We start from the raw sequence: 15,704 nt of genomic DNA on the forward strand, positions 1-15,704 counted from the left end.
AAAAAGTACTTCATTGGCTGTAAAGTGCTTTGAGACTTCCGGTGGTCGTAAAAGGCGCTACAGAAATGCAAGTCTTTCTTTTCCCTAGTCTCATTCTTTTGTATTTTCCCACATTATATGCCATTTTCCACCCAGCTATCCCGATCCCTTTGTATTTGTAGGTCCGCCTCACCCCCATTATTAGATTCATGCCAGCTTTAAATGATGGTTAACTGTGTATGTGTGTTTTTGTAATGTTATAAATATTACCTTTTGCACGAGTACATTCCATGTCTTTGACATGTACTGGGGTAAGTCTGGTCTATCCGCCGGGGAAAGGATGTTGGAGTTAAGCTGACAGGATTGGGGGGATTGCAGGAAGAGAGAGGCAATCACTGTGTGTACTCTTTTTGAGCAACCCATAAACAAAGAGACCAACTAAACTCAAAACATTAAGTGAAACTTAACAAATCAAGTTGAAATTTGGTTGCTGGGTGATGAATCACTCCAGTCCCCACCGGTCGCAGGAGGCCTCGAGCGTGCCGGGTTCACCGCGTGCTCCATCTCCAAGGACACCCGGGCACGAACATGGCCGCGGAAGAGAGGCAGGCAATCCGGCTGAACGACCCCCCGGACCAATTGATGGCTTTTTTAGCCAGGCCCAGGCCGACAAGGGTGACCGTAGATCAGGAGCGTGGGACTGAAGTGCAACCAAAAAAAGCAAGGAGCAGCCCCTTCAGGTAATGAAAGAGGGGCTGCAACCTCTCACATTCTATGTAAACGTGAAACACGGACTCCTCCAGGCCGCAAAAAATGCAGGCGGCCTGGGAGTCCGTGAACCTATTTAAAACCATATTGCACAGGACCGCTCCGTGCAACACCCTCCAGGCCAAGTCCCCGATGGAACAAGGGAGGACTCCCGCGTAGAGAGCCCTCCATTGGGGACCTCCGCCACCGCCGGTCAGCAAGACGCCACGGCGTGTGCAGACAGCAGACGGCAAAGTGGAGTGTGTGTGCAGGAGCAGCCCGTACAGGAAACTCCTCCGCGCGGAATGAAAAGGCACGGAGGGTCTTTCCTCGAGACGGCGCAAGTTGTGAGGAGCCGGTTCCCGAGGAGAGTTTCGGGGCCGAGCGCCGATTAGGAACTCCGTCTGAACGGGGGTGAGCTCGGACGGGATCGCCCCCGTGCTTAAGCCGCCGCGATACACCTAGTGGAGCCGGGGCCCAGTGCCACTTTCACTGACTCGATGGCTTTGACTGCGAGCCGGACGTTGGCCCAGGCCAGGCGCCGTGCCAGCTCCTCCGGCGCCATGCAGACCACTCCTCCGCCATAGAGCAGATACCCGCCTCTGGTCACCTTGCCAGGCACAGCCCTGCACGCCGCCAGCCTCCCGAACCCACAGTCGTGGAGGTGTGGATTCCTGAGCAACGGCTCCCGCAGGAGAGCCGCCGCTCCCGACGGGGGGAAGAGTTCCGCCTGGAAGCGACATAGTTCCAAACCCATAGCAGTTCCTGGTAGAAGACAGGCAGCTCCCGCAGGCTGGCACGCATGCCGCCCACTTTCACAAACAGGAGCTGCGTGGCGTAATTGAGGCCGTGCAGCTGGTGGAAGAAATACGTCGCCAACGCACACCATCTCAGAGGACACAGCCCAGCGTAGCTCTTGTCTGAAGACAACCAAATGTTATCAGAAAATAAGCAACCACTCAAATTTACAAGGAGACAAAATCCAGTCCAATGTTGAACAGTTTATTTACAGTTAGTGACAGTTGATATTACAGAGCCCAGGTCTCACAGCTCTTTGTACAAAGTCACACAACCCATCATTCCCTGAAGGACAGGGTCTCCCACACAATTATATAAACACGAGTACTGAACACAATAAGCTTCAGTCACTCTCCCCCAGGGTGTGCTTGTCAAACAAGTACTCTCCCATGCCATTCTCAGGGGCTCCCAGTCTCTTCAAGTTGGTGATGTGATCTCCAAGCTTCTTGATTATCTTCACTTGCTCATCCAAGTAGTGGGTCTCCAGGAAGTCACACAACTGAAAAGAAACAAAGTGAAACTAGTTATGGCCAGTAGCAGATATCAAGGAACATCCAAGCTCCCCCCACTTCCTCTAGAGTTGGGATTTTAATCCTCTTGGACTGGAGGATAGTCAAGTGGTGTAATTGAGATGATGTAAATTTGCTCAAATGATCTAGTAATTCCTGTACAATAGATGCTTAGATCCTGGAACCACTGCGACACACTTATTCTCAATGTCCACATAAGGCCAACTGTCCCATCCTCACCCCAACCCCCTTAAGAACCCAGGAGACACCCCAACACAAAGCGATTGGGCATGTAGATTGTTGAATCGGCTCAAGGACAGCAAGGTTCCACCACCTCCAACATACCCAAAAACCCACCAAGAACTTACATGAGGGTCAGTGCTCCCAGTGGAGAGTTTGTGCAGATCCAGCAGACTCTGGTTGACATTCTTCTCCATCTGCAGAGCTCTCTGCATCACCTCCAGACCATTGCTCCACTCATCCTGCTCTGGTTTCTGAAGGTGAAAGTCACAGTTCACTTACAATGAATTAAACAAAAAAGACACAAGACAGCACAAGGAAAACAGGGGTGAAAAGCAGCCAGAAATCCATGTTACCATGAACCGATGTGTCACAGGAATATAGAATGACAGCATTGCTTTAGAAAGTATTGGAAACAAGGGGAACCCAACAGAAGGCCACTCATTTATTGAATCCAACCTTGATGTCCTCCAAGATGATTCGGCCTCCACGCCGATTCTGGAATTTCATCAATTTCTCAGCATCCTCGTGTTTCTCATGTGACTGCTCCTTGAGGAACTCTGCAAAGTGACGCAGGGCAACATCATCCCGGTCAAAGTAATAGGACTGTGGAGAGAATTTTAAACAGCTTCATCAGACCTAGATCTTCATATACAATGCAAGATTATATTTACCCCTAGTTAGCTAGTGAGTTCTTAATCTTGCAAAAATAGATAGAACCATAGAAGAGATAGGAGCAGTAGTAGGCCATTCGGCCCCTTGAGCCTGTTCCAACGTTTAGTGAGATCATGGCTGATCATCCAAACAAGTACCCGGTCCCTGGCTTCTCCCTTGATCCTGAAGATACCATTGGTTAACTAGCAAAATGCAATTCACTTCACTAATCTGAACATGTTGGCCAGCTTCTCCTCCCAAGAACCAGGATGAAACAGTCAACCAACAAATAAAAACTATAAACTACAGTTCAGGATTATATTTCATGACCAGTCAAACTAAACTCTACTGCTGGATAAGTAGTCCCTCCTCTACTTCCTGTCATTCAGATGAGATGTTAAACAGAGGCCCTGTCTGTCCTCAGGTGGATGTGAAAGATCTCAAGGCACTACTTCAGAGAACAGGGGAGTTCTCTCCAGATTCCCAGGCCAATATTTATCCCTCAACCAAAACAGATGATCTGATGAGTCTCATTGTTTGTGCAAGCTTACTGTGCACAAATTGGCTGCTGCATTTCCCACATAACAGGTGGCTTCATTGACTACCTCCCAAAGTGCCTTGTAGCCAAAGAGATCTAGGCACAGTGAACAAGGCTTCAACACCAGGATTCCCAGAACTTCACTTCCAGTTAAAAAGAAAGCTAGTGAGGACCTGCCATCATGTCACTCACTACAGTCACCCCACTGAAACTGAACTTTGTTTCATATCAACAAGCACCAACAGTCACTTGACCAGGTTTGTGCTCTTCTGTTACAAACTCAGGCAGCAGCTGAGCTAGTTCCATATATTAAACCTGGTCAACAGAGTGCAGCTGCTACAAGGAGCAGGCCATCAACACAACAAGCTCACCCTGAAGTACTCACTGCTCAAAGATTGCTTTCCCAGGTAAGGAAGTCAAGCGAAATATAATTTAAAGCCAGTTCATGGAACTACAGAATGTCCAGCTTTTAAGAATACAGCAACAAGGAATACAAGACTCACCATGGAAAGATAAACATAGGAGGAATAGAGCTCCATGTTAATTTGCTTGTTGACAGCATCCTCACAGTCCTTGTGGTAGTTCTGACGTACTTGGGAGGCCATCTTCACTATTTCCTGTTGTACTATTACTGCTCACTAGCACCTAGAAAGTTCAAAAACTAACCCTTTCTAACTCAAGCTCTTGTATTTATACTACTGGGACAGCCTGCATTCAAACAAGGAATGACATCACCAATGATGATTGACAATCCCTGAGAGCCAATCAGGAATCTTTCCTGAATCCAGGCACCAATTAACAAAGGAGAGTGGGTGTGGGGGAGGAGGGGGTGAGACCCAGAGCCAATCAGAGCTATGGAAAACCGGCAGGTTTGGGAGATCAGTCTCGGTGATGTCATTGCTTTTGGGTTCCTTGACCTTCTTCAAATCGGAAAGTCTCTCGTTGTTTGATGCTCTCATTTGAATTAAATGACAATTTGCTGCTTTCCAAAAGCTCAAGGTGCTGAGAATCATCCTTCGCTATCGATGAATTTTCCTACAATTGTTCCTTCATCGTCGCTGGGTCAAAATCCTGGAACTCACTGCCTAACAGCATTGTGGGAGTACCTTCACCGCACGGAGTTCAAGAAGGCGGCTCACCCCCACCTTCTCCAGGGCGACTCGCGCCGGGCAATACATTCTGGCCGTTGACAGCGACGCCCACATCCCGTGAATTAATATTCTAAAAATGGAATCAATTGATTGGAAACATCTTTGTGTGTTATGGAACATACACCAGAGTATTATTCATTTCACATTTTCAGATTCTGTAGAACCGGGACCCATGAGGCTTGACTTTCCATTAAATATTTCTCCCCATCACACAATCCCTTCGAATGTAAAGACAGAAATTTCTCTTCCAGAAAAACAGGCATGTTCCCGATGGCGGGGAGTCCAGAACCAGGGGTCACAGTCTAAGGATAAGTGGGAAGCCATTTAGGACTGAGATGAGGAGGAATTTCTTCACCCAGAGAGTGGTGAACCTGTGACATTCTCTGCCACACAGGGCAGTTGAGGAAAATTCAGTAAATACATTCAAGAAGGATTTGAATATATTTCTTGAGGCTAAAGGGATCAAGGGATATGGGGAGAAAGCAGGGACAGGGTACTGAATTTGGATGATCAGCCACGATCTCATTAAATGGCTGAACAGGCTCGAGTTGCCGAATGGCCGACTGATGCTCCAATCTTCTATGTTTCTCTGTGTATTTTCTAGCCCGTCACTCGGGGAGCTGCTACCAGGGCTGTGCTTCTTTGTAGTCAGACTGTAGGAAATGTATTGGCACGGAGCGGGGTGAACGTCGACCTCATAGATTTTGTGAGATGCAAACAGTTACCATTAGTGCCGTTCTGACCTCAGTGCGGGGAGTGCTTGCAGCTGAACCGCACCCGAGTTCAACGTGTTAAATTGGTATAGAACCTCGGTTAGACTACACTTGGAGTACGGTGCACGGTTCTGGTCTCCATAGAATCATAGAATAGTGCAGCACAGAAGGAGGCCATTCGGCCCATCGAGTCTGTCCCGGCTCGTTCAAAGAGCAATCCAGTTAGTCCCACTGCCCCGCTCTTTCCCCAGGAACCTGGAATTTTTTCTACTTCAAGTATTTATCCAATTCCCTTTTGAAGGCCACTATTGAATCTGTATCCACCGCCCCATCAGGCAGCGCATTCCCAATCCTAACCACTCCTTGTGTAACAAAGTTTTTCCTCCTGTCGCCTCTGGTTCTTTTGCGAATCATCTTAAATCTGTGTCCTCTGGTTATCGACCCTTCAGCCATTGGAAACAGTTTCTCTTTATTTACTCTATCGAAACCCTTCATGATTTTAAACGCCTCTATCAAATCTCCTCTTAGCCTTCTCTGCTCTAAGGAGAATATTACAAAAAGGATATAGAGGCACTGGAGAAGGTGCACAGTTGATTTACAAGGATGATAGCAGAACTGAGAGGTTATATCGATCAGGAATGACTGAACAGGCTGGGGCGCTTTTCTCTAGAAATAAGAAGGCTGAAGGGTGACCTAATAGAGGTCTTTAAAATTATGAAGGTGTTTTGATAAGGTAGATGGAAAGAAAATGCTTTCACTTGTGGGGAGTCCAGAACTCAGGGCCATAAATATAAGATAGTCACTAATAAATCTAACAGGGGATTCAGGAGCAACTTCTTCAGTGGTGAGAATGTGGAACTCGCTACCACATAGGAGTAGTTGAGGCGAAGAGCAGAGATGCATTTAAGGTGAAGTTTGGTAAGAAGGGAATAGAAGGATATGCTGATCGGATTAGATGAAGAAGGGCAGGAGGAGGCTCGTGTGGAGCATAAACACCGGCACGGAGCAGTCGGGCCGAATGGCCAGTTTCTGTGCTGTAAATTCAATGTCATCCTTAAAACACGGGCGCCTGTAAAGTTTTTCACATCGAGTGAGCTGAAGACTTTGTTTTGTCTGAAACATGAAGCCGTCAAACCCGTCAGCACGCAAACCCATCCCGACTCGTAGAATTGCGGCTCATCGTCGTGTGAAATGTGGGGACTCAGATACCCCAGAAATGCCTCCGAGAGATGCAAAGACATCAACGTGGAATGGCTGAAGACGGCAATTTCATTGCACCCGCTGCAGTTCTCAGCTAAGTTCCTAAATTAGCTTGTCAACACTGGCGTGTTGCAGCTGCAGCATCATCAACGGTTGAATCCATTCCTGGGGGTGGAGGACACAAATGGAGATGCAGTCGGATTTGGAAAGGATGATTGCTATTTGGTATGAACTGCACAATGGGCCTGAATACCAATCAATACATTTATGGAGGAGCTGCCGGTTGACGCGCCATCAATTACTCAAAAGACTGAGGTTAAGCGAGTAACAATCAGGCTTTTATTAACTAGAGAATGAAGGTCTTGCCTCGAGTGGTCGACCCGTCCAGAATACCAAGGGACTGAGAGGCAGTCACTTATATACCTGGAATAGTGGGAGGAGTCAGCCGAGGCATGTACAGACCTGTACCTAGTGGAGTACACACACACATGCAGGCAGGTATAACAGTGGTTTACCACATTCACCCCTTGTTTAAAAATGAGTCCGGCGGGGTGAAGTGTATTTAGAAGTTCATGTATTGGAGTCTCTCCGGAGGTCTTGTCTGCCGCTGTGATCGACGTGGCGACGGCAGGGGTGGTGGAGCTTCTGGCGTCGCATCCGTTGTAGGCTGGTGCACTGGAGTGTAGTCCTCGTGGGTGATGGGCCCAGGCGTGCCGGCTGCTGGGGTTGGATATCGGGTCGTGGGGGGGGTGGTGGTAATGGGTAGTGGGTTTCTGCGGCCCCCGAGGGTGCGAGGTCTCGTATGGAGACTGTGTCCTCCCGCCCGTCCGGGTACGCAATGTAAGCGTACTGGGGGTTGGCGTGGAGGAGGTCGACCCTCTCGACCAGGGGGTCCGTTTTATGGGTCCTCACGTGTCTTCTCAGTAGTACCGGCCCTGGGGACGTCAGCCATGGTGGTAACGATGTCCCCGATGTGAACTTCCTTGGGAAGACAAACATTTTCTCGTGAGGGGTGGCATTGGTGACAGTGCAGAGCAGTGACCGAATCGAGTGGAGCGCATCGGGGAGCACCTCCTGCCAGCGGGAGGTCGGAAGGCCCCTAGACTTTAAGGCTAGTAGGGCGGCCTTCCAAACTGTCGCATTCTCTCTTTCCACCTGTCCGTTCCCCCGGGGGTTGTAACTGGTGGTCCTGCTTGTGGCTATACCCCTAGCGAGCAGGTACTGGCGGAGTCCGTCGCTCATAAACGATGAGCCCCGGTCGCTATGGATATAGCTGGGGAAACCGAACAGGGTGAAGAGGTCGTTCAGACATTTAATGACTGTGGCACTGGTCATGTCCGGGCAGGGGATAGCGAACGGGAAACGAGAGTACTCGTCAATGATGTTGAGGAAGTACACATTGCGGTCGGGGGAGGGGAGAGGCCCTTTAAAATCGACGCTCAGGCGTTCGAAAGGGCGAGTGGCTTTTATCAGGTGGGCTCTGTCTGGTCTATAAAAGTGCGGTTTGCACTCAGCGCAGACTTGGCAGTTCCTGGTCATGGTCCTGACCTCCTCGATGGAGTAAGGCAGGTTGCGGGCCTTGATGAAGTGGAAGAACCTGGTGACCCCTGCGTGGCAGAGGTCATTGTGGAGGGCCCTCAGCCTATCGATCTGCGCGCTGGCGCAGGTGCCACGCGATAGAGCATCTGGGGGTTCATTGAGCTTCCCAGGCCGGTACAAGATCTCGTAATTGTAGGTGGAAAGTTCGATTCTCCACCTCAAGATCTTGTCATTTTTGATTTTGCCCCTCTGCTTGTTGTTGAACATAAAAGCAACTGAACGCTGGTCAGTGAGCAGGGTAAATCGTTTTCCGGCCAGGTAGTGCCTCCAATGGCGCACAGCCTCCACAATGGCCTGGGCCTCCTTCTCGACCGCGGAGTGTCTGGTCCCCGGGCCCTGGAGGGTTCATGAGAAGAAGGCCACAGGTCTCCCCGCCTGATTAAGGGTGGCGGCCAGAGCGAAGTCGGACGCATCGCTTTCCACCTGGAAGGGGATGGATTCGTCCACTGCGTGCATGGTGGCTTTGGCAATGTCCTCCTTGATACGGTGGAAGGCCAAGCGGGCCTCTGCCGTCAGGGGAAAAGAGGTGGACTTGATCAGCGGACGGGCTTTGTCTGCATAGTAGGGGACCCACTGGGCGTAGTAGGAAAAAAACCCTAGGCACCTCTTCAGAGCTTTTAGGCAGTGGGGCAGTGGGAGTTCCATAAGGGGACGCATCCGGTCCGGGTCGGGACCGATGACCCCGTGTTCCACAACACAGCCAAGGATGGCGAGGCGGTCTGTGCGGAATATGCACTTCTCCTTGTTATATGTCAGGTTCAGGAGTTGGGCGGTGCGGAGGAATTTCTCGAGGTTTGCGTCATGGTCCTGCAAGTCATGGCCGCAGATGGTCACATTGTCCAGGTAAGGGAAAGTGGCCTGGAGCGCGTTTTGATCGACCATCTGGTCCATCTCCCTTTGGAAGACGGAGACCCCGTTGGTAACGCCAAAGGGAACCCTAAGGAAGTGATAGAGGCGGCCGTTTGCCTCAAAGGCAGTATACTGGCGGTCTTCAGGGCGGATGGGGAGCTGGTGGTATGCTGATTTCAGGTCAATGGTCGAAAAGATGCGGTACTGCGCGATCTGGTTGACCATGTCAGCTATGCGGGGGAGTGGGTAGGCGTCCAGCAGGGTGTAGCGGTTAATTGTTTGGCTGTAGTCGATGACCAGGCATTGTTTCTCGCCGTTCTTAACGACCACAACCTGGGCTTGCCAGGGGCTGGTGCAGCCCTCAATAATCCCCTCCTTCAGGAGCCGCTCCACTTCGGTTTTAATGAAAACCCTGTCCCCGGCACTGTATCGCCTGCTCTTTGTGGCGATGGGCTTACAGTCGGGGGTGAGGTTAGCAAATAGTGGGGGGGGGGGGGACTCTGAGTGTGGAGAGGTTGCATCTGGTGCGCGGCGGGCAATTTGGAAGCTGCTGGCTGCGGACTGTGAGTGGGGGGAGGGGGCCACCGTATGCCATCGTAACACTTTTGAGGTGGCACTGGAAATCCAACCCCAGTAGAACGGCAGCGCAAAGTTGGGGCAGGACCAGGAGTTTAAAATTATTGAACACAGTCCCGTCTACTATTAGTGTCACCACGCAGTAGCCGCCAATGTCCGCTGACTGGGACTCGGAGGCCATAGAAATCCGCTGGTGCGCAGGCAGGACTGGGAGAGAGCAACGCCGCACCGTGTCGGGGTGGATGAAGCTCTCTGTGCTCCCGGAGTCAAAAAGGCAGTTTATTGCATGGCCGTTTACCTTAACGTCCATTTTGGACCGAGCTAGTTGGTGTGGTCTCGTTTGGTCCAGCGTAACAGAGGCCAGCGTAGGGGTCGGCGTGTCGCTGCGGGTATCAGATGGGGGGGGGGGGTTGGCGGCCTGCTGCGTCCCGGCTGGTGTCCAAGATGGCAGCGTCCATGATCCCCATGTGGCTGGAGTCGTCCAAGATGGCTGCTGTTGGGGTGGTTCTCACATGGCTGGGGAGGCCCAAGATGGCGGCCCGCACGGCCCACACGCGGCGCTGTTGGGGGCCCAAGATGGCGGCTCGCACGGCCCACACGCGCCGCTGCTGGCGTTCGGGGTGGCTTTGGCCCTGCAGACGTTGGCGTAGTGTCCCTTTTTCCCGCAGCCCGAGCAGGTCGCATTCTTCGCCGGGCAGCGTGCTCTGGGGTGTTTGGCCTGGCCACAGAAGTAGCATTTCTGGCCTTGGGATACTGCTGTCTGGCCTTGGGACACTGCTGCGGTTGTTGGGCCATTGTTGGGATGTGGCTGGGGTGGTACGGTGCTATGGGGCTGTCCTACTGTGTCCCAGGTTGTCGTTCCCCACGGCGTCCACGGTGCAGAGGAGTAGGCATCCATGCCCCGGTAGGCTGCGTCCAGCGTTAGTGCGATTTCGGAGGCTTTGTTGAGGGTGAGGTCGCTCTGCTCCAGCAGTTGCTGTCGGGTGTAGTTGGACCTGTGGCCCGCTACGAAGGCATCCCGGATCAGTTCCTCCGTGTACTTAGCGGGCGTTACCGCCTTACACCCACAGGCCCGGCCAAGCACGGACAGTGCTTGGAGGTATTCCTCAGTCGACTCCCCAGGAGGTGCCTGGCGTACACTTCATTCACAGGGCGCGCGTACTGGGTCTTGAGGAGCTGGAGGGCGGCTGTGTACGAGGTCGCGTCCCGGATGACTGAGTACACTCGGTGGTTCACCTTGGAGATCAGGACAGACAGTTTGTCCGCATCCGTTACGACCGCAGTGGAGGCAGTCAGGAATGTCTCGAAGCACATGAGCCAGTGAGCAAACTTGGTGGAAGCGTCCGCTTCCCGACTGTCCAGGTCCAGCCATGCTGGTGTGAGGATCTTCTCCATTATAAAAAATCTAGTTAATAAAATTGACGCGCCATCAATTACTCAAAAGATTGAGGTTAAGCGAGTAACAATCAGGCTTTTATTAACTAGAGAATGAAGGTCTTGCCTCGACCCATCCAGAATACCAAGGGACTGAGAGGCAGTCACTTATATAGCTGGAATAGTGGGAGGAGTCAGCCGAGGCATGTACAGACCTGTACCTAGTGGAGTACACACACACATGCAGGCAGGTATAACAGTGGTTTACCACACCGGTATTGGGTTTCTACATTGATGGAACAGGCAGGTAGGGGGAAAGAGTTTCAGGAGAAGTATCTATTTAACTTGGGGGTTTTACTTTGTGCATTTAATGAAATACATTTACTCCTTCCAGAAGGATTATATTTTGTGGGACTACAGTTCCGCACGTATTCCTCATCCTTCAATACCTTACCCAAGACCATGAGTGTTGGCAGGTTAGTCAAACATGGTGGGGGAGGGGGGAGGAGAGGGGTCCCAGAACAAAGCCCAGTAGGGTACTCACAGTTTCCCAGTAAGATATTTTCAAATTCTCTACCCCAAAGGGCTGTGGATGCTGAACCATTAACTATATTCAAGGCTCAGATAGATTTTTAGATTGTAGTGGGATTAAGGGATATGGAGATCGGGCTGGAAAGTAGAGGTGAGATTGAAGATCAGCCATGATTTTATTGAATGGTGGAGCAGGCTCAAGGGCCGCATGGCCTACTCCTGCTTCTAATTATGTTATGTGGATAGCAAGCTGATATGGCAATTGTTGATTCTCCTCCACCACCACATCAATTGTAATCCCCTTATCATGAGTTCAGTGAGCTCCAACATTGCTGGTCTGTGCAGCAGTTATTTGTTTCTCTGCCCACAAAGCTGATCAGAAAAGCTATAGCGGCAGTGGTGAGTTTGTTAACGGAGTTACCCCCACTAATGACTGATGGGGATCTGTAGCAGTTTACTGAATACGAACTGCTCTTCCCCAGGGAAAATATAATTCTTAGAGAATGCTAAACCAGAGCTTTCTCTTCATTGGACTGAAATGACAGAACACAGTCACAGGAAAACTTCCTTGTGTTTATTATAACTTGTATTTCATTGTAGTGACTAAATAATAACTCTCTTCAAGCTCTCAAGGGCAGGGGGAATATTCATCGCCATGGCAACAAATACTTCTATTTAACTGCCGAGACCCCAAGCTCTGGAATTCCCTCCCTAAACACCTCTTCCTCCTGTAAGACTCTAAAAACCTACTTCTGACAAAGCTTCAGGGGTCCCTGGTCCCATTAGCTCATTTGGCTGAACACACCTTGGTACATTTAGCTGTTGTATTACAGTTCCAAGAAATACAAAAAAAATTAAAAATTACCCCTGCAAAAAAAAAAAAAAAATAGAACTGTGGTCATTGGTGGAAGGGTCAAGAACCAGAGGACACAGATTTAAGGTGATTGGCAGAAGGCCCAAAGGCGACAGGAGGAAAAACTGAACGCAGCGAGTGGTTAGGATCTGGAATGCACTGCCCGAGAGGGTGGTGGAGGTAGGCTCAATCTGTTTCCAAAAGGGAACTAGACAAGTACCTGAAGGAAAAAATGGCAAGGCTCCACAGAAAAGGGCAGGGTGTGGTACTAGCCGAAGTGCTCCTGCAGAGAGCCGGCATAGGCTCAACGGGCCGAATGGCCTCCTGTGCTGTAACCATTCTATGACCAAATCCCATGACAACACTGCTGCACAGCCCAGTGTAATACTGGAAAATGTAACCAAGTTATGCTAACTGGAACAAAAACCACTAAAACTTACAAGCAGACAAAATCCAGTCCAATATAGAACAGTTTATTTACAGTTAGTGACATTTCACATTAAGAGCCCAGGTCTCAGCTCTTGCACAAAGTCACAAGCCATCATTCCCTACAGGACAGGAGTCTCACACACAATTATAAATACAAGTACTAAACACAATAGGCTTCATCCCTGCAGTCACTCTTCCCCCAGGGTGTGCTTGTCAAACAGGTACTCTCCCATGCCAGTCTCAGGGGCTCCCAGTCTCTTCAGGTTGGTGATGTGATCGCCAAGCTTCTTGATCATCTTCACTTGCTCATCCAAGTAGTGGGTCTCCAGGAAGTCACACAACTGGAAAAAGAGGGAAACTAGTTATGTCCAGCAGCAGATTTCAAGGAACATCCTAGCTTCCCCCTCGAGAGTTTAATCCACTTGGACTGCAGGATGTTCTAGTGGTGCAATTGAAATTAATGGAATTACTGCATCATTAGATTAAAATTCCTGCACAATAGGGGCATAGATCCTAGAATCACTGGGACACATTTACTAGTCAATGTCCACAGTAGGCCAACCTCCCACCACTTAAAAACCTAAAAAAAGCACCAACACAGCTATTGGGTGTGAAGATCTTTTGAATAGGCTCAAGGTTCCACCACCTCCAACTTAACATATGCCCACATTACAGCATCAAGAACTTACATGAGGGTCAGTCCTCTCAGTGGAGAGTTTGTGCAGATCCAGCAGACTCTGGTTGACATTCTTCTCCAGCTGCAGAGCTCTCTGCATCGCCTCCAGACCATTGCGCCACTCATCCTGCTCTGGTTTCTGGAAAGGGAAATTCAGACAGTTCACTGTACAATGGAATAAACAAACAAGTATTGAAGGAAATTAGGCGTGCAAATATCTAATGTTACCATGAACCAATGTGTTAGAAGAAAAGAGAGCTACGGCATTAAGCCAACACAACTACTGGAGTCAAATAACAGATGTATTGAAGGGGAAGCTAGATAAGTACTAGGGAGAGGTGTATAGAAGGATATGCAGATAGGGTTAGATGAAGCACGGTGGGAGGTGGTTCGTGCAGGATACACTCCGTCATGGACCCACTTGGCCAAATGGCCTGTTTGTTATAAATTGGAACAAATTGCTTTAGAAAGTATTTGAAACAATCAGGCTACGGGGACCCAGACCGAAGGTCACTTGTTTATTGAGCCAAACCTTGATGTCCGCCAAGATGATTCGGCCTCCACGCCGATTCTGGAATTTCATCAGTTTCTCCGCGTGCTCCCGTTCCTCGTGTGACTGCTCCTTGAAGAACTCGGCAAAATGACGCAGGGCAACGTCATCCCGGTCAAAGTAGAAGGACTGTGGAGAGACCAGAAAAGTAGTTGGGTATCCCAAAGCAGATCAATCATGGGTATTGTACATAAAGCCAACCTGGATTATGCTTTCTTGCAAATGGTTCAAGTCTCACTGAACTCGTTGTACATGAAAACTAGCACAGGCCTACTTACTTCACTAACCTGGTAGAGAGTGGACAATCTGACCCCTAGCAATAGGGGAACTGGCCAATGGAAATGGCAAAAGAACCAGAGGCTACATGAGGAAACTCAAGTGCATGCACTGCCTGAAAGGGTGGTGGGAGCAGATTAAATAGTAACTTGCAATTATTGGCCCAGATGTATTGCCAAGGGGCACTAGAAACAAACCCATTACAGTAGAGTCTAGTCACAGTACACAATTCATGTAGTACATCAAAGAGGAGAAACTGGTCTGAATCTTACTGGCTACATTCATCCCATGGAACTAAAATTACCACAAGCAGCATTAATTTGGCACCTTCAACACTAATCAAGGCATTTCAGAGGAGAAGCACATACCAAGGAATAAAGGTTCATAAACCTTCAGAATTTGAAGTGCTTGGTCAAGGTCAAGAAGTAGGAAAGCAGAGTTAAGGGAGAGTTCCCGAGTAGGGTCAAAGTGGCTGACGGATTTACCACCAGTACGGCAAAGGGAGTTAGCGAAAAGACAGAAGGGCACAAACTGAGAGTTAAAACTAAGGTTAATATTAGGAACAGGAGTAGGCCATTCAGCCACTCGAGCCTGCTCCACCATTCAATTTGATCATGGCTGACCTGTAGCTTTACTCCATCCCCCTTGAGGCACTTACCCAAGAAAACATCTGTCTTGAAAGCTCCAATTGTCCCAGCAGCCACAGCTGGGGTGGAGGAAAGCAGGTAAAGAAAGTGTTCCAGATTTCCACCACCCTTGCGTGTGAAAAAGTGCTTCCTGACTTCCCTCCTAAATGGGCTACTTTTAATTTGAAGATTACATCCCCTCATTTGCAAAAGCAAGGTAGGGAAAGGCCATGGAGTGAATTAGAAGTGAGGATAAGAATTCTGAATGCCACACATTGAATGCAGAGTATTACAAATATAAACTTCAACAACATGCTCACAAGAGCCCAACAAAGAGTCATTAAGATACTCAGAATATGGTTCAGTTACTGCAAGGACCAGAGAGGCAGTTTGTTAATGGACACACAAAATGATAAATTGCATTATATTATACCTTTAAAAAATGAATTAACTGTGCATAGATTGAGGGGTGGGCTAGACACAGCACAGAATTTAGTAAAGTAACATTACATAGACTCCATTGTGAAGTGGTCAGAAATACAAGACTCACCATGGAGAGATAAACATAGGAGGAATAGAGCTCCATGTTGATCTGCTTGTTGACAGCATCCTCACAGTCCTTGTGGTAGTTCTGACGCACTTGAGAAGCCATCCTAATTATTATTATTTATTGCTAAATCTAAACTTTGTTGAAGTAAGAAGCTGGGATTTAACCAACCCCCCAAACTCCTAGTATTTATACTGCTGGATAATCCAGGGCGTGACCGCCTAGATGATGAGTGACATTCCTCAATACCCAATCAGAAGTGGCAGCCTCTCTCTCAGAGCACCAATCA

The 15,704-nt window shown here is 49.2% G+C and overlaps 1 protein-coding gene across 3 annotated transcripts; it reads right to left on the minus strand.

The window, feature by feature from the left end:
- Window positions 1–1,707: 1,707 nt before the first annotated feature.
- Window positions 1,708–15,606, minus strand: LOC147080814 (ferritin heavy chain-like). 3 transcript variants are annotated; one of them, XM_085981077.1, is made up of 4 exons: window positions 15,419–15,606; window positions 2,733–2,879; window positions 2,402–2,527; window positions 1,708–2,023 (listed from the first exon to the last, which is right to left on the minus strand). In XM_085981077.1, the coding sequence occupies exons 1-4, from the start codon at window positions 15,518–15,520 to the stop codon at window positions 1,868–1,870; spliced, it is 531 nt and encodes a 176-aa protein (XP_085837203.1). In that variant the 5' UTR covers window positions 15,521–15,606; the 3' UTR covers window positions 1,708–1,867. The 3 variants fall into 3 exon arrangements, with proteins under 3 accessions (XP_085837203.1, XP_085837202.1, XP_085837204.1); XM_085981076.1 differs by lacking the exon at window positions 15,419–15,606 and adding an exon at window positions 3,969–4,110; XM_085981078.1 differs by lacking the exons at window positions 1,708–2,023; window positions 2,402–2,527; window positions 2,733–2,879 and adding exons at window positions 12,769–13,081; window positions 13,430–13,555; window positions 13,949–14,095 and having other exon boundaries at window positions 15,419–15,598.
- Window positions 15,607–15,704: the final 98 nt, after the last annotated feature.

This window comes from Somniosus microcephalus, unplaced genomic scaffold (assembly GCF_052327205.1).
Source record: "Somniosus microcephalus isolate GS21.2 unplaced genomic scaffold, FLI_Smic_1.0 scaffold1109, whole genome shotgun sequence".
NCBI classification, from domain to species: domain Eukaryota; kingdom Metazoa; phylum Chordata; class Chondrichthyes; order Squaliformes; family Somniosidae; genus Somniosus; species Somniosus microcephalus.